We start from the raw sequence: 21664 nt of genomic DNA on the forward strand, positions 1-21664 counted from the left end.
CCCACACGTGTGTAATTGTCTACAGAATGACTGACATTGGCTGACACCACGATGCCTTACTTATCCAGGGTCCTGGGGCCGTGCCTGGCTAATCAGAGGCTCTGTAATGAGCAACCTCCCACGATGTGTGCTGTGCCATGGGGTTCCATAAGTGGAGTGGCCTGTCTGAGGACACAGGCCTGTGTGACATGGATAAGTGTTGTCCATCTATTTATATTTTACTAATTTATATTCCCAGTGGCCAATTCCTCATTTTCCAAGTAGCTTCCTTAACACAGTGGACTTACATAGTGGACACTTAGGATTTCTGCCAATCAAATAGAGGAGAAATGGGTTAACCTCAGTTCCATAAGTGGAGTGGCCTGTCTGAGGACACAGGCCTGTGTGACATGGATAAGTGTTGTCCATCTATTTATATTTTACTAATTTATATTCCCAGTGGCCAATTCCTCATTTTCCAAGTAGCTTCCTTAACACAGTGGGCTTACATAGTGGACACTTAGGATTTCTGCCAATCAAATAGAGGAGAAATGGGTTAACCTCAGTTTTGAATTCTAAATGACCTGGAGCTATGGTAATCCATTTTCTATGAGCTATATTCTCTCCCTCTCCCTTTCCCTCTGCCACATACTCTTCCCTCCCTCCCTCCCTCCCTCCCTCCCTCCCTCCCTCCCTCCCTCCCTCCCTCCCTGCCAATGCAGTATTTGATATCAAGTCCAGAGCTTTCACATACTGGACAAGCTTTCTACCACTGACTGCATCTCTCATACTGTTTGGTCCGTTTTGAAGGTGAAGCTTTAGGGAGAGTGACAGGGAGTCTTCTAAACCTTTAGTCAGGGTTTCACATCGCTGAGGTTGGCCTTGTGCTCACCCTGTAGTCTCCCACATCTACCTTCTACGTATTGGAAATAAAGATGTGTCTCCTACCATATTTTGACACTGGATTTATGTGGGTTTTCATTGTTTCTAAGGGACTTACCTGTTTGTCTGTGACATGGAAGTTCTTCTGGCTTTGTTTAGTATATGCTTTGCTGGGCATGGGTTATTTGACTTTTATGTATTCAAGACAGTCACAGTTAAAGCTCTCTGTTATCCAGTTGTCTAAAAACCTTTCTTGTGTTTTGTTTGGTTGGTTTTTGTTGTTGTTGTTGTTGTTGTTGTTTTTGTTTTTTAGTTCAAGAGAGGGCAGGGGATTGAGATAGGGTTCTATATGTAGTTAAGGCTAGCCTTGAACTTGCAATCCTCATGTATTAGTCTCCCAAATGCTAGGATTTGCGAGGATATATCATCACACCTGACCTGGAGTCGTGTGAGTGTCATACTTGTAGTGATTCTTTACAACTGGTGTTTCCAATCTGCCTCCTCTTGTGTCTGATGTGCTCCCTACCCCCACCTCCCTACCCCTGCCACTAACACCAATTGGTATTTTCTTATAAGATGACAAAAGAATTTTTCTTTTCCATTTTCATATATGTGCAGTGCATATATGTATTTTTACTTGTGCTCACGTGCATGTGAGGCCTGAGTTAATGTTGAGAATCCTCATTGCTCTGATGCCTTCTTCATTGAAGCAGGATCTCTCAGTCAAACCCTGCGCTCACTCAAGTGCTTGGTTGGTTGGTCTAGCTAGTCCGCTTGCTCAGAGATGCTTTGTCTCCGCCTTCCCAGACAGAATGTACAAGCAGGCTACCAAGTCCACCTGGCATTCCATGGGTGCTCTGAATCTGAACTCCGGTCTTTGTTCTTGTAGCAATTGCTTTAACCATTGAACCATCTCTCCATCTCCCCATCCCAGTTTTTCTCCCTCATGAGCCTCCTAAGTACAGAGCATTCATCTGTTTTTTCAGAAGTATCCACGTCCCTCCATCTAGAAATACCTAGATGTTTGATCTTTCTCATTGTTGTGACAGACAACAATGAAATATGTTGGAGACCTTGGGTCCCGAATGTCAGACTCCTGAATGTGTTCTTTTGTTGTCACTAGGTAGGCACCTTAGGTACCTATCCCATTCACTCTCTCTAAAGACCCCTTGAGAACAGGAACTAACGTGGTGTTAAGAGGCAGTGTTGAGTGAGTTAGCAAATCCAGCCTTCCCCCGCAGCTGAAGGAACGAGAACCCCAGTGAGTCTTACCAGGGAAGAGCAGAGCGTTAGCTCTGGACCCCACTCCAAGCCTGCTTCCTTCTGCTTTAGAAAATGCAGTTGCTCTGCCAGATGCCTTCTGGGGGCAAACGCAGGGCCATTAATTAAAAGTGCCAGCGCTGACTGAGCATATATCCATATAAAGTATGTGTCAGCTGTTTAGTCTACTTTATTCCCTGTCTCATATCACAGAGGTGGCCTCCCTGTCCCTGCTTTATTATGAGAAACATCCAGGGAGAGTAGCTGGGCCAGAGTTAGCCACTTAACAGATTATTTATTACCATTTCTAAGTTACAGCCTGTCTCTGCCTTTATCACCATTGACCACTGTGTTCTAGTGAAATGCCTGCGTGTTCAAAAAGTGGCTGTTGGAGGGCAGCGGCTCGGGGTCGAGTGCCAGAGCTTTTGAAACTTTAGTTTTTATCATCATGTGTGTGCATGTGGAAGAGAGGGTGGCAGAGGTCAGCATCAGGAGTCTTCCTCAATCACCCCCACAATGTTGTATTCCAGATAGGCTGGCTGGATGACCAGAAAGCCACCTAATGCTGGGATAAAAGCCTTTTTCTGTGTACCCAGCTTTTTATGTGGGTGTTGGGGATCTCAAGTCGTGCTCAAGCACTTTAGTGACTGCAATATCACTTTAAAGTCAGTAAGATTAATGCTGGTCTCTTTTCTGTCTCTTTCTCTGTCTCTCTCTCTGTGCTCTCTCTCTCTGTGCTGTGTGTGTGTGTGTGTGTGTGTGTCCTTGTCCATGTCCATGTCTGTGCTGGACTGTTCTGAATGTTAATTAGCACTCCTAGCCAAGCTGGGGCTGGTTGTGGTCAATGACTGGGCAGAGCATGTGGCCCTAATGCGCAAGGCTTTAGATCATCTTAGGCTTTACTGCCATGTGGAAATTATCAGACTTGACCCTCAAGGTGTATCTTCTTAGCCCTGATGACTCTGTTTTATCGGTGAGGAGCCTGAGGCCCAGGAGGCCCTGTGATACTTAGAACCACTCAGACACCTCTGCTGTCACATCATACAGGCCTTCAGGCACTGACAGATGCTGCCATTGCTATTTTGGGTAACTGTGTGCTTCTTCTACCCAGAGCCACAATCATGTCCCTGGAAGACTTTGAGCAGCGTTTGAATCAAGCCATTGAAAGAAATGCCTTCCTAGAGAGTGAGCTGGATGAGAAGGAGAATCTTCTAGAATCTGTACAGAGGCTGAAGGATGAAGCCCGAGGTCAGTGGCTTTCTCTGTTTCTCCCTGCATGGTGCTTCTCCATCTAAGACAAGCACTGCCTTTCCAGGGAGTCTGGAGCTGTTCTGTACATAGGCCAGCCTCGGAGAGGCTGAGGGGCAGCTCTGTGTAAACGATAACTGGGGTGGGTGTTCTGGACTGTCAGCAGTTCTCGGGGTTTATTGGAATGGCTGTCAGACACCTCATGTATGTCTGCAGGAAAAGTCTTGGGGTTCACAAATTCTGTCTTTGTTCATGGGCTTTGCCTCCTTAGTTGAGAATTGTTTCCTCAGAGAACAATTCCCACACATGCTAGACAGGCTTGAGTCCTGGCAGAAGCACAAGAGTTTCTTGGGGAGAAAAATGCCATTGTATTGCTGGCCAGCTTTTGGCTGTTGTGCCAGGCATGGAGTTCTTAGACTAATGGGACCTTCATTGGTATGGTAAGCCATCCTAGCTGCATTCTTAAGAGAGTTCATTCCAAGTCCTAGTTTCTTGTTTGTTTCTTTCTTCAAGACAGGGTTTCTTTGTATAACTGTGCTGGCTGTCCTGGAACTTGCTTTGTAGATTAGACTGACCTTGAATTTACAGAGGTCTACCTGCCTCTATCTCCTGAGTGCTGGGATTAAAGGTGTAGGCTACTATGCCTGGTCCTTAATTCTTTTTAAATAAGAATTTAAATTTGATATCAAATGGTGTAGTCAGTAGATAGGATTTAAAAAGCAACGGTCAAGTTTAAATAGTTTTAGATTTCAGAGCATGTTGAATTCCGTTAGAAGTGCTCAGTGGGCCTGAGCATGGGGGTACACACCTGTAAGCATGGGGGTCAGGGCATGGGGTACACACCTGTAAGCCCTGCATTTTGAAGGAGGATCAGTTCAAGGTCATCCTTGGCCTCATAGCAAGTTCAAGGTCAGCTGGACTACAAAGACCACATCTTAAAACAAACAAACAAACAAACAACAAAACCTTGGTTAGAAGAAATTCTTAAATGATTGATAAAGTCTATGCAAGTGTTACAAAGCTTAAAGAACTCGGCACATATGGTCCAGAACATTTCCGATAAGAAATGTTCAACCTACACCATTAGTAATGAAGATACCAGCAAACCACAGGAATTTATTTTATGGGGTGTTAGACAATTATTAAAATGAGTGGGCATGGTAGATATGTTGTCTTGGGAAAGATGGCAGACCATCATGGAAGGGGAGAGGATTAGTTACAGACAGGCATGTCCACCTGCTAACGATTCCTAAAATCATTTGTACAATACTCAGGAGTTTCCAACAGATGTGAACTGGGAGGAGGAGATCTGGAAGATTAGGTGACTGTATACACTTGGGATCCCAGCACTCAGGAGGCTCTGAGATGAGCTAGTGTTTGACTTCATTCTGGATACACAGCAAAAAGGCAGTCAGTTGCTGAGCCAAGCTTGCAGCTCTGCAGAGGTCTGCCATCTTTTCTGACTTGCTCATCCTTGTCCCTTCCATCTCTTTTCATACTGGCCAAAGCCCGGGCATGCTGGGCTCCTTACTCTTTCTCTGAAGCTCTCCACATTCCCTTGCACTGCCCTAACTCAAAAGCTGTGGCTTTCTCTCTTCCTTTCCTTTTAACTCTGTCTGGTAGCTGCTGAGATTTCAAGCCTGCCTGCTTGGAGTGTATCCTTTAAACTTTAATAAAATTGTTCTCGAGCTTCACAAAACAACAAACACGGAAGAAAACACAAAAATCAAAACACAAAACTTGGTTATGTGTTCCAGACAGAAGAGACTTGGGAGGAAGCAAGTTTTCACTTAGGCTCTGTCCATACCACAGTGTTGCAATCTTTTTTAACAATTATGAAATATGTTAAAGCTATAGGTTTTAGGGTTTTTTTGTATTTTATGCAGAAGAAGGGTGTGCTGTTTGCATAACTATTAAGGAGAGAACATGGTGTCCCTCCATTGAGGCTTCCAGATAGATTTCTAGGTTGTACACTCCTATTTTGGCTGCATCCTCACCCAAAATCGAGGACTCACATTCTGGACCCTTTCCCTGTGCAGATCTGCGTCAGGAATTGGCTGTGCAACAGAAGCAAGACAAGCCCCGGACACCCATGCCAGGCTCAGGGCAAGCCAAGAGGACAGACATGGCTGTGCAGGCCACAGGCTCTGTACCGTCTACTCCAGTAGCTCACCGAGGACCTAGCTCTGGTTTGAACACACCAGGAATGTTCAGACGTGGTAAGGAGGTGGGGCAGAGGGAAGTTTTTCTTTGATTTAAAGAGTTTGCCCTTATGCCAGTGTGGTGGTACAATCAACCCTAGCACTCAAGAGGCAGAAGCAGGTAGAGCCCTGTGAATTCAAGGCCAGCCTGGTCTACATAGTGAGTTCCAGGACTTCCAGGGCTATGTAGGAAGACCATGCCTCAGAAGGGAGGGAGGTAGAGAGGGAGGGAGGGAGAGAAGGAAAGAAAGAAGGAAGGAAGGAAGGAAGTTAAAAAGAGAAATAAACAAATAGTTTGCCCTGGTAAGAACCTGGTGTGGGTCCTCAGGGAGGTGGCTTGGGTCTGGCTCAGTTAGGAAGTAGTGTGGGAACGCTCAGTAGGGCAGGCTGTTGAGATCCTGTGATAAAGAACAGAAACTGTCTAGAAGGGCAGCAATCTCTGCCACAGAGAACATGGGTCCATTCTAACATTCCAGGTACCCATAGAGGCCAGAAATCTGAAGGTCTAAATGTTACACGCAAAAGTCAAAACCATCATGGATTGAGCATGGTAGTGCATATCTGTAATTCCAGTGTTCTGGAGGCTGGGGTTGTAATTATAAATTCAAGGCTAGTCTCTTGAACTGTGTTAGTTAGGATTTTACTGCTGTGAACAGATACCATGACCAAGGCAAGTCTTATAAAGGACAGCATTTAATTGGGGCTGGCTTACAGGTTCAGAGGTTCAGTCCATTATCATCAAGGTGTGAGCATGGCAGCATCCAGGCAGGCATGGTGCAGGAGGAGTTCTACATTTTCATCTAGAGGCTGCTAGCAGAATACTGGCTTCTAGGCAGCTAGGATGAGGGTCTTAAAGCCCACACCCACAGTGACACACTTCCTCCAACAAGGTCACACCTTCTAATAGTGCCACTCCCTGGGCCAAGCATATAAAACCATTACAAACTGGTCTACTTAGAGAGAGCCTGTCTCAGAAATCAGTAAATATTTATGAGGGGGAAGGGCTGTCCAATAATAGGTCTATCTGGAAATGTGCCCAGTATACTTGTTATAGTTAAAACTAAGATATTTGAGTAATGCCCCCAGCCTCTTGATTGATTTAGTCAGGCCACCAAAGGCAAATAGACAATTATTGAATGCTCATTGTATGCTAGACAGTCTTTGCAACACGTCATATTAGGACCTCACAGAGCTATCTTCACAAGCTTATCCTATAGGTGGTAGTCCCATTTTTCAGGTGTGTTCACCAATGTCCCTGAAGTCACCTAGCAGAGAGTGGCAGAGTTGAGGTTCTCAGCCAGCCAGCCAGGCTGGTTCCAGGGCATAAGCCTCAGCTCACACTGAACCTCGGTGATTAAGACTGTTGTGACTTCTGGTTCCAGTCCAGAGCAGTTCCTGTGTGGGGGTTCACAGGACTCACCTGGTGTCTGTTATTGTTTACTATTAGTTACTTAGTTTACGATTGCTGTAAAAAGATACTGTGACCAAGCAACTCTTAGAAACGGAAGCACTTGACTGGAGACTTGCTTAGAGTAGAGCTTTAGTCCATTATCATCATGAATGACAAAGAACCTGGCAATGGCCAGCATGGTGCTCACGAAGTAGCTGAGAGCTACATCCTGATCCACAGATACTGGGCCTAGCCAGCATGGGCTTTTGAAACCTCAAAGCCAACCCCCAGTGACACACCTCCTCCATCAAGGCTACCCTTACTCCAATAAACCCACACCTCCTAACCCTTATAATCCTTTCAGACGGTTCACTCTTTGGTGGCAAACATTCAAATACATGAGCCTACTGGGGCCATTCGTATTCACACCACCACATCTTAGGCTTAGATGAGTGAGTTTGTCGCTCAGGCTCAGCTCATCTTAGCGAGGCCTACAGTTGTACCAGCTGAGTTGTGGGGGTGGTTGTCGTGGTTTATGTGTGCAAGTTAGGTTTGGCAGTGAGTACCTTTTACCCACTGAGTCATCACTGGCTGTGAGAAAGGCTGCTTTTCATGTGGATTGCTTAGCTGGCTGTGGTGACGCCAGACTATAATCCTAATACCCAGCAAAAAGACGGCCAGTGTAAGTAAGCCCAGCAGACATAGAGAGACCCTGGCTCTCCCTCCCCAAAATGTGGCTTTTTTTTTTCACTATGTATATATTTATCCTGATCACTGTTTATGTTAACAAGGTATGTGGAATTCTGAGATATACCTAGGCTTGGTTTAAAAAGATTAACCTGTTTTTAAAAAATTAGATGTTTAAGATAATCTTACCAAGGATTCAAAAAATAAACTGGTAGTTTCTTGGTGTGTTGTCCAATTAATTCCTTACTGAAATAAGATGGTGATCAGAATCAGAGGGAAGGTGTCATCCCCACACCCACAGTTTGAGTGTGGTGACATTAGAACACAGACCTGAGGATCCTGTGACCCATCCTGCTTCTTGCACATTCAGGTCTGGATAGCTCCACTAGTGGGACGCCACTCACACCTGCAGCCCGGATATCAGCCCTAAACATCGTTGGGGACCTGCTTCGGAAAGTTGGGGTAAGTCTGGGCCTTTGTAGAGGTTTTTGTCTGAAGGTTTGGGTAGACATGGGCCCGCTCTTCACTTTCACAGAGACAGACCTCCTAAATGTTAAATGTGGCTAGTTCATCTATGCCTCTGAGCATCTTCAGCTCATTTGATAGGAGTTTCATTGTAGAGAGCCATGTGTCCAGAATCCAGGTCCCCTTCTTCTTTTCAGGCATCTTTCATTTTTCCTCCAAGTAATTTTGGATAATAGGGTGGTGTCTCTGTATCTCTTGTCTTTCTTTCAGGATTGGGCCTCGTCATGTAGCCCAGGCCTTCCTTACTCAGGCATCAGCCTCCTGCCTCACAGTCTCTCAAATTCTGAGATGATAGTTATCGACTACCACGCCCTAGCTGTTACTTCTTATTTGAAAAAAATCCCAGGGCCATTTAAAAATGAGTTAGTCCTCTTCTCTCTCTCTCTTTCTCTCTCTCTCTCTCTCTCTCTCTCTCTCTCTCTCTCTCTCTCTCTCTCTCTCTCTCTCTCTCGTAGAACATCTTAAGAATGGAGAGCAAAAGGCCTTGGCGTTTCTGCTTTATGTTAATTACTAGATGGGTCCACAGGATTCAATGAAGCAACAGAATTCTTTGTATTTGCACTTTCATTTTTAGAAATAAAAGGCCATTTACCTTCAGCCCAGCCTGTCCGGAGACAGAAAGAGAACACACACACACACACACGCACACACACACACTCACACGCACACACACACACGCACACACACACACACTCACACACACACACACGCACACGCACACACACTAGGCTTGGCTTGCATGCACAGGTCTGTAGGTCTGTGGACATTTAGGTTTATTTACTCCAAGTTCAAGGCCTCATTTGAACCTCTCTTACCGTCTAATGAGGTAAACAAAGGGAACAATTCCAAAAGTTATTATTATCGTTAGTGTTTGCTGAGGGAAGTTCTCGCTGTGTTTTTGTTGTTGTTTGTTTGATACAGGGTCTTGCTATGTAGCCTAGGCTGGTCTGGAATGTATAGTAATTCTCCTTCCTCGGTCCTTTGAGTGCTGGGATTATAGGTTTGTACCACCATGCCTATCTCATATTTCAGTAGGTAGCGTTAATTTTCTGGGACTCTTCTGGATATTTTAGATGGGTAGCTTTCAGTACTTGTTCCACTGGGGTTCCACTGGGGCCCTCTTAGAATTTTTGGAACCACAGTTTAGATTATTTTCTCTGTTGTGGTCCCCATGCTCTATTTGGGTTTGTTGTTTATTTTGTTGTTTGGTGATGGTGGTGGTGGTGCTTTTTTCTTGTTTGTTGTTGTTGTTTTGTTTTTGTTTTTTAAGATGGTTTCTCTTTGTGTAACCCTGGCTTTCCTGGAGCTCACAGAGCTCACTATGTTGTCCAGGCTGGCCTTGGACTCTCAAAGCTCTTCTTGTCCTCCTGAATGCTGAGATCAAAGGTGTATGCCACCATACGCAGTGGCTCTCATACTTTTGTGTTCCTGGATTTTTTCTCCTCTTTGAGGGGTGGTGAAAGGTATGATAGGAACAGGGTCACATAGCCCAGGCTGGTCTCAAATTTGCTATGTAGCTGAAGATAACTTGTAACTTCTGACCCTCCTTCTCTACCTCCCAAGCATTGAGGTTGCAGGTATGCTTGGTGTAACTAGTTTGTGTGCCACTGGGGATCAGACCCTGGACTTCATGCACAGCTGGCAAACCTTCCAACCTGACTACTTCTCCAGCTGTTTGTCTATAACTTGACTGATGTAAGTCAATTTCTTTTCAGGCCCTGGAGTCCAAACTAGCATCATGCAGGAACTTCATGTATGATCAGTCCCCAAGCCGGACAAGTGGGCCAGCCTCAGGGCGAGGAACCAAAAACAGAGATGGTGTTGACAGAAGGCCAGGCAGCACCAGTGTGGGCGATAAAGGGTCAGTACCTTTGATACTCTCTGTCAGGACATACCAGGCTGCTCTAGATCAGACAGTAGCCCCAACCTGACCTAGTCTCTCATTTTAAGGCTGTAGGATTATTTCAGCAAATCTTAGCCTTCCTTTTCATGAGACAGAGACTCCCTCTGTAGCCCAGGCTAGCCTTGAATAAGCCTCTCACCTGAGGGCAAATACGATGATATCTGAATTTGGGCTGGAAGACAAGTAGAGAGTTGTATATGTAATGGTATTTGTGCTGTGAGGAGGCCCTGTTCAAATCCCTTGTTTGGGAGTTGCACTTAACCAAGGACATTTTGTGAATTGGGATATACTAGGTACTTGTATATGTGGAGTCCCAAGGTCAGCTTTAAGTAATGCTCCCCAAGTGTCAACAGTCTCGATGGCATGGAACTCACCAAGTATGCTACTAAGCCCCAGGGACCCACTTGCCTCTGCCTCCCTTCAGTGCTGAGATCAAAAGCATGAGCCATCATGTTGGCTTTTTACATGGGTATTGGGGATCAAACTCAGGTCCTAATGCTGTGAGGCAAGTACTTTTGCCAACTGAGCTATCTCCAAGCCCTTAGTTTTAAATCTGTGCACCCTTCAAGAATCAGTCCTGCCAGACCAGATTCTCAAAAACAGAGGCTTGCAGCTGTCTCTGGATCTAGGAGTTCACTGAAAGGAGTCTGCATTGCCCTGAGCCCCAGGCCATGTCAGTGTGATAACTGTGAGGCAAACACAGGAGGGAAATGGATTGATCCATGGTACACTTAGCTCTGGACCTTTAAACACACATCTTTAGATGTATCTATTTTTGAGAGCAGGCCTCACTGTGTAGCCCTGGCAGATGGGGGACTGAAGAACCTGGGGTTTGCTGCCTGTCTTTGCCCCTGTATGCTGGGATTAAAGGCATGCATACCACCAGGCCCAGTCAAATTTTCTATTTAAAATAACATTTTTTTTCAATTATATTTATTGGGTATATGTGCACACGTGCACAAGTGTGTTTCCCATTGTGTACATGTGAAGGTCAGAGGACAACTTGCAAAAGTCAGTTCTTTCCTTCTACTGTGTGGATTCTGGGATTGTTAGGCTAAGCAACAAGCATCTTTACCTGTTGAGCCATCTCTTCAGCCTAAAAAAAAAAAGATTTTTTTATTTCTTTTTTTATTTTTTTAAATTCAAGGAGCTGGGAATGTTGCCTAGTAGCAAGTCCCTGCATTCAACGCTCAGTGCTCCACAACCCAGGAAGTGGATGCTTTTGTAGGGTCTTCTGAGACTGGGAACTCTTTTGGTAGCCTTGGGAATCAGGAAACCAGATGGCCAGTGTTGTTTTCTTCATTTCACAGGAGAGAAAATTGAGACCCTGTGAGACTTGTTCCGCTCTTGACTTTCACTCTTAGGACCTTGGGGGCCCTGTGCTAGCCACTGGGATACTGCTGTCTCATCCATTAAATATGGTTTGCTCTGTCTGAAGGTCAGGAAAACGCTTGGAGTTTGGGAAGCCAGCCTCAGAGCCAGCATCACCAGCGCTACCATCCGCCCAGGGTGTGGTCAAGCTTTTGCTTTAGGACCAATGAGAACTGTGCCCTCCCCTGTCTCCCCTACTTTATAGTCGGCTTTTAGTCGCTTTATTTTCAAGGTAGTTTGAGAAATAAGAGCCAGCATCACCAGCGTTCACTTTGTGCCATGCAGCCTAAGCTGACTACGGCTGGTGGTGGTGGGCTTGGCATCATCCCTGTGATGTGGCTCAGTCCCTGTGTGTGTCATGGAAATGAACTCACACACACACAGACACCCCGCACAAGGCAGCTCTAACGTATGATGCCACTGGCTTCCTAGAGTTTTAATGGCCTCCAGAGGTGTTTTGCTCAGGAGGTCTCTGCAGCCTGCTTCCAGCTGAAGCTATCTTCTGGAACATTCTCCTGGTGCTTTTACAGCATGATTAAATTATATCTAGAACTGGGAGATTACAAAGGCAAAAAAAGGCTTTATTAAACTATGGTCATGTACCTTTGACACTTCAACGCTGTCTGCCTCTTAAGTCACTGGGAGACTATCCTCTATCGATAAACCCTGACTCCTGTCTTTCTTGAGTCCCCTTCCCTGATGTTGGGGTGGCATGTGCATCAAGACACTGGACAACTTGTGTTGCACTGGCCTTTGTTACACCAGCCCTAAGAACAGAACTTCATCCAGCCAGGTGGGCTTCATCCAGACACCATAGAGCAACCAGGGTGATAAAGCAGGAGATGGAGCTCGCCGCCAGATGCGCCCTCGGGATGTGGAAAGACCAGCACAGGCTCTGCAAATGCCAGCTCGTCTCTCATCTCTGGGGTGTAGCGCTGCCCCACACTTCAATCCACAATGAGAAAAGCACACTAATACCAGAGCTTGGCACCCTTCACCGGCTACTAACTTATTTTCTAGTTGATGGGTAAAACTGGCCTAGAGTTGGACCTAGAACTTTCCGTGTGCTCCTGACATTACAAGGCGGTTTTAAGCTGCTGGCTATTTGTTCTCCTTAGACATAATAACCTGGGGAAAGATGGACTTTATTTTTTATAAGAAATAAAATAAAACCAAAAGAAATCCCTGCTCAATAGATGTGTGTCCTTCCATGTCTGTGCACAGGGCCATGAAGTTTGTTTTTAACCAAGTAATAAAATAATAGAACAAAAAAGGGTTTTGTGCATTGTATATGTAGTTGTTTGTGTGGATTTAGAGAAATATGTACACATGTATGGGAATCAGGCCAACATCTGGTGTCTCCCTCAATTGTATGTGTGGTGTATGTAAGTAAACAATTGTATGTGTGGTGTATGTAAGTAAACAAGTTTGCACACGTATGCACAGAAATTGATGTTTAGTGTCTCCTCCCCCTTTTTTTATTCCATTCGTTTATATCTCATGATATCCCACTTCCCAGTTACCCTTCCACAAGCCCCCTATCTCACAGCCTCCATCTCCTCCCTCCCCTCTGCCTTTATGAGGATGCTATCTGTCTTCCTTCTTTCCACCTTAGTTTTCAGCCTGTATCCACCTGTTAGGTTAGGCTGTCCTCCAGGGTGGGGTTACAGAAGTGTGCCGCCATGCCCAGCTTTTATTTGGGTTTTGTGACTCTGAACTCAGAGCCTCATACTTGCAAAGCAAGCACCTTGCACACTGAATTGGTAAAAATCTATTGAAGTCAGCTTTTCAGCAGTGATGTCAGGGAAATGTTTGTCAGTCATTCCAGCTATAGCAGCGTTCGGCAGGGGATTGATTGGCTTTTCAGCTCTTCAGTATTTCCTATCTTTTTTTTTTTCTTAAATCTGGTGAGTTGGGCTTTAGGAAAGTTTGCACGGCTAGAACTTTTGCCAAGCATGTCTCCTTGTCTCCTTTAAGCGCTGTAGTTGGAGAATTAAAGACCCTGGTCTGCTTCTGTAGAGTCTTCATACTAAGAACACTTTCTTAAATGGTTGTTGGGGGTAGGCTGAGATAGCCTTGGAGTTATGGTCAGCTCTGCCTCAGCCTTCCAAGCCCAAGGATTATAGACATGGGCTACCATGCCCTAAGTGGTTTTTGCTTTTTGTTGTTTTGTTTTTAACGGTTTTGCACATTTTGTTTGAAGATGAATGTGTTATAGAGGCAGATGTGGTCTACAAATCTGAAGTATTTAAGTCCATTATTTGCGTGTGAGACAGTATATGCCCCAACACTCATGTAGTGGTCAGAGTACAACTAACTTTATGTGAGTTCCAAGGATCAAACTCAGGTCATCAGGCCTGCACTGTGGGGAGTGAGCAGCAGTCCTAAATACTGCATGTCTGGCCTTACTAGAGGTGTTCTGCTGACCCCCTCCGGTAGGCTAAAATACTGTATTGCAATTTAAACAGATGAAAGGAACTTCGTACTTAAATATTGGTTGACTGAGCTGCCCTCAAAAGGCTTGGGTCCAGAAGTACCATGGGCTTTGTGTTTGGGGGATGCTGTGATCTTTGTGCAGCTTGGAAACAGGGCCCAGTTCTAAATACAGAATTCATTTGGGCTTCGTGTACACTTACTTGTAGTGGGATCACTGAGAGGATTAAACGAGTTGCCAAGACAACAGCTGGACAGAAGAGCCAACTCCTTTCTCGTGACTTACAACCTTTTATTAGTGAAAGTGACCGTGGGTGCAAATAAGAGTGTGATCGCTCTGCTCTGCGCTGGGAGCAGTGTTTCTTTTTTAATTCAGACGACTAAAAAAGTCACTTGGGCGAAGTGAACTGTGTGTCTGAGGTGTGGCAGGCAGGAAAGGGAAGGGAATTTTCAAATGGGCTTTCCTCCCAAACTGGAAGGTCAGGCAGGTCAGGGAAAGGTTGGGAGAGGGTTGGGGGCTGTGGCACCCATTCATGTAACTTCCTCATTTCATGTAAACAAAGTTGCTGGTGACTGTGGCTCAGGACCTGTACGTCTTATTTGGATTTTTCTCTGATAGCCCATCTAAGAACTTGAATTCACACCCTTTGTGCAGGGCTGTGGTTGACTCCTGGTGAGGGGTGGAGTGATGTCTGTGACTTGAGAACGAATGGAGACAAGTGCTAAGCAGTCTGCTGGGCTCTGCTGTCGTTTAGTGTTCTGTTTTCCCTGACATGGTGTCCAATCCTGAATTTATTCACTGGCTTTGGTTCCATTGAAGTCTGAGTCCCGAGCGTCCATTTCTTCTTCAGAACCATCTGTGTTTTCAATAACTCTACGGCCCCCAGCCCTTCTGGAAGGAACAAATGAAGCCTCGTTTCCTCTCCTATGGGTTTGAAACAGAAAATACACTTGTCTTTAGTAAGAAAATCTCCCAGTGATTGGAAGAGGCAAGATCAAGATGAGATCAAACACACACTCAACATGAATGAGTCACAAACAAATTCAGGGTGAGTCCCGGCCAGTCTTAAAAGTCTGGGTGGTTCTATTTATTCATTTGGAATGGGATTATTGGTTTCAAAATATTAAAATAGGATTCTGGTCTGCCTTGGGTTGGGTTGGGAAGAGAAAAAAGGCCAATACAGGTGCAGGGTAGCGCACAGGCCTGGTGTCATCAGGTAGAAGGTTGTAAAATTATAGATAAAACAGCAGGCATAGTGTACAAGCTTTAATTGAAGGGTGACACAGTGCCGTCTGCTGGTGTGTAGCTTCCTGCTCCGAGATTCCCCCATGGTAGAGAGATGGTGTCTAACTTGAGTGTATTTTCCTCATCATGGTCACATGATGCAGAACACAAAGTAGATGCTCAAATGAATAGTTGAAAAATTGTTAATCTGAGATACATTCTTGTTCTCGTGGGCAGGACAGCCCTGAATCTTCACTACTCCAACTTCAGCCTCTGCATGCCCCACCCATCCTGGCTCTCCAAGTGGCTGATTTTCCTGGAAAGGCTACGTATATAGCATGCAGCCTTGGGCAAGAGAGGAAAGTGGGCAGAAACGGGGACAGGTTAGTTTACTTGAAGCCAGCTTTTGCTATCACAAAAGGTTATGTGGATTTTCAGTGACCTAACACATGATCTTGTTGGGTCAGCACAGCCCTGTTTGACCTGAATGTGAATACAGGTGCTAACACATTTTAGTACAGTTAAGAAAACCAACATCGGGGCTGGTGAGATGGCTCAGTGGATAAGAGCACCCGACTGTTCTTCCGAAGGTCCAGAGTTCAAATCCCAGCAACCACATGGTGACTCACAACCATCCGTAACAAGATCTGGCGCCCTCTTCTGGAGTGTCTGAAGACAGCTACAGTGTACTTACATATAATAAATAAATAAATCTTTAAAAAAGAAAACCAACATTGGGTAACAAAAGCAACTTGCTGGCCATACGGAGGCTGGAGGGAGAAGCCCACCCACTGACCCATTCTTTTTCCCAAAGGAACACATTAGACAGGTAATGCACAGCAGGTGGGGCATCTCCCTGTGTAAACATTTTGGGGTTTTCTCAAGATGTAGCAATCAAGAATACTTAAAGTTGTAGCCACTCCCAGAATAAGACACTGGGGCCAGCTTCAGAGGGCCATTTCAGAAGGGCTTCTTCTCTTGAAAGGGTGAAGGGCCTGGACTGTGGTATAGAGGGATGACAGTCAGTGCCCCTCTCCTCATGGCTACACTTTGGCTTCTGAACCCAACGGGTGGTGTCCTGGGGCTAGAAAGAGTGTCTAAGTCTATATCAAGGCTCTGGACACTTTTTGCCTTTTGGAACAGTTTATATTTGTTGACTCAAAGGGTTTATCCTTACATTTCAGAAACAAGTCATACCCTCTCATCAAGAGACCACAGGGGCATTGTTCCAGCTCAGGGATCACTATTGGAGGAAGCAGTTCTAAATCCAAGACAAAAGGTTACTACCAACTCTCAGTTATAGGGCTCCTAACAAAGGTTTGTTTTAAAACCTCCAGGGTCTCATTCTGGAGAACTGTGGATCTTTCCAAACACTAATAACCTAGTTTATTCTAGGTGCTGTGAGAAGTCTCCACAGGAAATCAGACTTTGTTTCCTGCTGACTGGGGGCTCCTCTGATCCCCATTGTATCCTTGGGGATGCTCTCTGCAAGACCTCCATTAGTTTAAAGTATTTGACAGCAAGAGCAAAGTTGAAATTCTACAAAGAACAGGTGGCTCTAAGCAAGGATGTCCTTGAGCTCAGCAAGAGATGCTGGGGACTCCATTAAGCCATTGTTGCCTGGATACACTATGGAGGAAAAAGGTGCTTAAAATCCTAGGGAAGCAGATGCCTCCTTTTGACAAAGGCTCCATGTGCTTTGAGTTTATTCTCTTATCTTTGGACATGTACATGCCCATGAGCTCTCCAGAAAAAGTTCCTACAGTTGGTGTCCAATTCCCACCCTCATGCACTGAAAATACAGTAAGCTGTGAGCCCCAGTTCAAGCCCTGTGAAGCCCTGGCATCTGTGTTGGGGCAGGGAGTGCTCATGTCCTTTGACAGGACATGCTTAACCATGAGTAGATGAGTTTCTGGGCTGTGGTCACTGTGGTCCTGGGCTTATTTTATTCTGGAATCATGACCCAGTCAGTTAGAAACCACGTTCATTCTTTAGGGGTGTGTGCAAAGAGTAAGATGCCATATGTACTCCAAGAGGTGTCAACCTTACAACACGATGAGAGTCTTGACAGTGTAACAGTGGCTCTGCATGCAGGTAAGAATAATCCCAGCAAAAGCACAGTTGGTAAAGTGCGAGTTTACCATGCACGAAGCCCTGGGTTCCGTCCTTAGCATCACTTAAAAGAGTATAGCAGTACACACCTGTAATTGTAACACTTGGGAGGCAGAAGCAGGAAGATTTGTAGCTCAAGGCCAAACTGAGCTACATCAGACGCTGTCTCAAAACAACAAACCAAACCAAATTAACAACAAAAACTCCAACATGCAGTATTTTTAAATCTCATGGAGATGTGATCAGAGTGTTTTGCTAGAAGCCATGTTGGACAGAATGCCAGAGGGAAGGACAATGACTAAGGGATGAGGTCTGCTTACATTCCCAGCTCTGAACTAAGCCAAGCCTTTAGAGTTGGGGGGTGGGGGAGTGTCTCACAGAAATTTGTAAGGACTTGGAAAGGGGAAGACACAGGAAAGGGGTGCAGGGCACAGAGGGATGGGGACAAGGAAGGGGTGGTGGGCACAGGAATGGAGGCAAGGAATGGGTGAAGGGCATAGAGGGATGGGGACACAAAGGAAGGGGTGCAAGGCACAGAGGGATGGGGACAAAGGAAGGGGTGCGGGGCACAGAGGGATGGGGACAAAGGAAGGGGTGCCGGGTACAGAGATATAAGGGACAGTGTGACACACGAGCTGTAAAGCTGGAGGCACAAGGTACCTGGTGGCTCACTGCGAAGTTTCCTGTGGGGGGGGCCCTCTGAAACAGAGAGAGTCCCCAGAGGTTACCATCCACACTTGGGAAGGAGCCAGTTAACTATGTTAAGGGCACTAGCTTCAGCTTCAATCAAGTAATGAAAGGTACTTCTCAGTCAACATGAACCAGAGAGCCAGCCTGGAGAAGCTGACACTCTAAATAAGGACAGACACCATTTAAACTTCCTTCCTCCTGAGTCACTTGAGAAACACTTAGAAGTTCCAGCATTGCATAAAGGTAAAGAGGCATCACAAAAAAAAAAAAAAAAAAAAAAAAAAAAAAAAAAAAAAGACAAAAAACAAAACCCAGTCTGAAAGATCCGTGTTAGACCAGAATGCATGTGTGTGGGTGTCGTCTTCATGAACATTGCCTACCTTGTATTTTTCAGACAGGGTCTCACTGGCCTAGAGTTCACTAATTGGACTATGCTAGCTGGCTGGAAGTCCCAGGAATTCTCCTGTTTCTGCCACCCCAGCATTGGGGGTACAAAAATGTGCCACTCTACCCAACTTGCTTACAGGATTAACTTTGGGTCCTTGTGCTAAAAAACAAGTCCTTTAACCAAGTGTGCCACTGTCCTAGCTTGGTCTCTGTTACCTTTGATGGCACTAAGTGGGAAGTGATGGGCAACATGGGAAATGCTTGTGGCATGTAAAAGGCCATTTACCTGGCCAGCAGCACTAAAACTTGCTGATTGATTTCTTGTCTTTTGTTAGGGTTTGCCAACCTCACACAGCTCTAGTGTATGAGTTCATGTTTCTGTGGACCTAGACTTAGAGAATATAGTACATACTGACACCTCAAAAGGATTTGGTTCTATCTTGGCCTGTACCACCTTAGATCAAGCATGTGGGGTAGAACCCGCAGAGATGGTCAATACAATCCCCAAAAGCCATTAAGTGTAAGAGAGACCTCAGATAGCTGAGGTGACTATCCTCCAGCAGAGGGCACAAGCCCCACTTTCTTCAGGTCATTGTGGAAATGGGGCCTGTGCACTGAGCTCTCTGTGCTGGAACTTCTCTTACAGTCCTACTAGAGTGGAGAAATTGAAAAGGATGGTTTCTAGTCTGTTGAGTAGGACACATTGTCGTCTTGAGGGATTGGAGGCTCCTTTCAAGATGGATCACGTTAGAAGTAGAAAGATGAAAAAGGGACCAAGATGGAGCCTGGGCAGTCCAATACATGGTGGGTTTTTGACAGAGAAAGATGGGCAGTCAGATGAGTGGGCCCTGTAAGGCCCAGAGAAAGTGTGTATCCAACAAGAGGTCCTGTGATGGTCACTCTACCAAAGGCCATGGTGTGGTCTAAAGAAGGGTGATTGATGCTACCCAAACATTGTGTGTGGACAGGCGTGGCAGAGGAGCAGGGCTAGAGTTTCACTCATTGGAATAACTGAGGGAGAGTGAGGCAGTGCCCAGACACATGCTGGGCATGCAAAGCAGATGAGGACCAGGTTTAACAAGGCCTTGGCTCTTCCACGTAGCTCAGCACAGATGTCAGGGCAGGTGTAGGGGAAAGATGGTGTGAATTTCACGATCATTCCTGCTTTCCAGTTAAAACAAGTGAGAACATCAGTGGGAAGTGAGATGGAGATGAGAGATCACTTATTGGGGTGATTTCAGTGGTTATCAGCACACTCAGAATGGAAGCAGCAGTTGGGAGTATCATCTGGCTTATTTGTGTCTTGGCTGTGCAGAAGGTATTAGGTTAAGGCTGGACTGGGTACCAGCCAAATGAAGGCAGCAAAACAAGAGAAGAGAGGGCTTCGGGTTGCTGAGGAGGTGCATAGGGGCAGGTGAACGTTGACCATGGAAAGGAACTTGGGGCCACTGGGGAAGGAAATGTGGAGGAGCAAATACCACAGAGCTAGATAGGTAGCTCCAACTGTCAGGATGCCCACAGTACAGTTGGAGTCTAGAGTCTCTCATCACATCCCAGAGTATAGCAAGATCAAGGGACAGAAAGCAAGTCTCATGGGATATGAGAATCACAGAGAACAGAGGAGTGAAGAGAGGCTGGAAGACCAGAATGTCCAGAATGACGGGGTACAGAGAAGGAGGCAGCCCTGAGCAAGAGAACCAAACCTAGTCCCCACAATAGCGTGGGCAGGGCATCTTCACAAGGAGATACCTGGCAACTTCTAGAGACATTTGTAGTTGTCACAATGCTGGGTAGATGGGCCTGCTAGGCACCTGACACCAACCCTACCTGACACAGCAGTGTGCGAACCTGAAAGAGAAGGTTCAGAGAAGGATAAGAAGAAAGGGTTGGTAGTCATTCATCCTGCAATGCCCAACAGGCTTCAAGAGATGGCATCTTCCTCCACCTCTTCCACACAGGAGGGAGTGGGACATATGGGTTAAAGGATAAGAGATGAGTTTCTCAGAGGCTGTGCCCTGCTTAGCTCTATGCCTGCTCCAATGCTAATAAAAATGTTCAGTGAATCACAAAGGTGGGAGGATGTTAAAAGGCGTTGTTGAGTACAGGGATGCAGGGGAACTGACGCATGGGTTCAGGGCAGGTACTCTAGCTGCTGAGGCCCTTCCAGCTACCTTGGCTCCTCACCTGAGTTTGCTCTTGAGGGCATTCACCTCACGGCCCATGGCCTCATTGCTCTCCGTGGCCTCATCTAGCTCTCGCTGCAGCTTCCTGCGGTTGGCATTGATGCGTTGGGACTCCTCCTCTGCCTCTTCCAGCTGCCTCTTCAGCTGCTTGACCTTGGTGTTTCCTTTCTCTGCCTGCCAAGGACAGGACAATGTGTCAGCAAAGGTCAGCATAAGGGGTCATGAAGCACCAGGCGAGACCAGGACAGCCAGGAAGAGGCACCGACTGTGGTTACCTGCTCCTTGTACTGCTCTGCCATCTTGCGCTCATCCTCCACCTGCAGCAGGACCTCCTTTAGCTTCTTGTCCTTTTGCTTCAGTGACTTGGTGGCTGCCTGTTTTTCTCTGTCATGGGGAGAAAAGAGAGGAGGTTTCCAGTTGAGATGGCATTCTTGTAATTGTCATGTTAACCAAGACATGGCATCCCGGCTTCCTTGAACCCCAGATTCAAGAGCCATTCCAAGAATCAGCCAGATGTAGAATAAAGAAAGTTGGCACAGTTGTAGAACCTTTGTGATGTGGCCTAGCTAGCAGGATGGGTCAGTGGAGGAGGGACTTAAAGGTAATATTTGCCTCTGATTCAGCCCAAACTCCCTGACTCCTGATCCATCAAGATGAGAGAAGCAGCAGTTACAGGTGCTAACCCCAAACCGAGCTACTCCACTGTGCCTTTCCCACGCGACAGACTGGAAACTGAGGCAAAACAAACCCTTCCTATATTAAGTTGCTCTGTCAGGTAGTTGGTCACAACAATGAGAAAAGTAACTGATACATTCAGCATAAGCCACTCCATGGTGACAAAGCAGATGGTTGAAGTTGGGGATGACAAGGAAGGAAAGAAGGACAGAGTCGTGGGTTTTTATTGTTCTTGTTTTTGTTTTGTTTTTTGGAGGTGATACAAATGATCATTATATATATACAGGTAAATTAAAAACCACAAAAGTGTGTGAATCATCTGGAAAGGTGGTATAAATAGCACAGAATCTTTAAAACATTAGGTTGCAAAGATGCAGTGACCCATGATCAGGCAGGGGAGCCTTCCTGTGTCTGTGGCCTGCTGGTGGGCCTTTCATGTCCCTAGAGGCAGGGGGAGGTTAAGAAAAGCCTGGGAGCTCCCACAAGGACTGGCTTATGTCTAGAGGACCGTCA

At 45.9% G+C, this 21664-nt stretch overlaps 2 protein-coding genes across 8 annotated transcripts in view; one reads left to right on the top strand and one right to left on the bottom strand.

Moving 5' to 3' along the window:
- Window positions 1-12907, top strand: part of Nde1 (nudE neurodevelopment protein 1) — a 30855-nt gene extending 17948 nt beyond the window's left edge. Inside the window, exons 5-9 of one of the 4 annotated variants that reach the window (XM_085832291.1) lie at window positions 3233-3369; window positions 5409-5588; window positions 8018-8109; window positions 9888-10033; window positions 12240-12907. In XM_085832291.1, coding sequence (XP_085688417.1) covers window positions 3233-3369; window positions 5409-5588; window positions 8018-8109; window positions 9888-10033; window positions 12240-12477 — 793 coding nt within the window. In that variant the 3' untranslated portion in view covers window positions 12478-12907. Of the gene's footprint in view, window positions 1-3232; window positions 3370-5408; window positions 5589-8017; window positions 8110-9887; window positions 10034-11385; window positions 12064-12235 lie in introns of those variants that run through there. The other 3 variants (XM_021184687.3, XM_021184688.3, XM_021184686.2) reach the window with 3 other exon arrangements.
- A 1247-nt stretch (window positions 12908-14154) lies between these two features.
- The window catches only part of Myh11 (myosin heavy chain 11), a 98758-nt gene continuing 91248 nt past the window's right edge, over window positions 14155-21664 (bottom strand). For 2 of the 4 annotated variants that reach the window (XM_029470543.2, XM_029470542.2), the window contains 4 exons: window positions 20752-20860; window positions 20478-20650; window positions 17877-17915; window positions 14155-14804 (listed from right to left, as the gene is read on the bottom strand). In XM_029470543.2, the coding sequence (XP_029326403.1) occupies window positions 17885-17915; window positions 20478-20650; window positions 20752-20860 (313 nt within the window). In that variant the 3' untranslated portion in view covers window positions 14155-14804; window positions 17877-17884. The remainder of the gene's footprint in view (window positions 14805-17876; window positions 17916-20477; window positions 20651-20751; window positions 20861-21664) is intronic. The other 2 variants (XM_021185416.3, XM_029470541.2) reach the window with 1 other exon arrangement.

Source organism: Mus caroli, unplaced genomic scaffold (genome assembly GCF_978045245.1).
Source record: "Mus caroli unplaced genomic scaffold, Mus_caroli_1 scaffold_17, whole genome shotgun sequence".
NCBI lineage: Eukaryota > Metazoa > Chordata > Mammalia > Rodentia > Muridae > Mus > Mus caroli.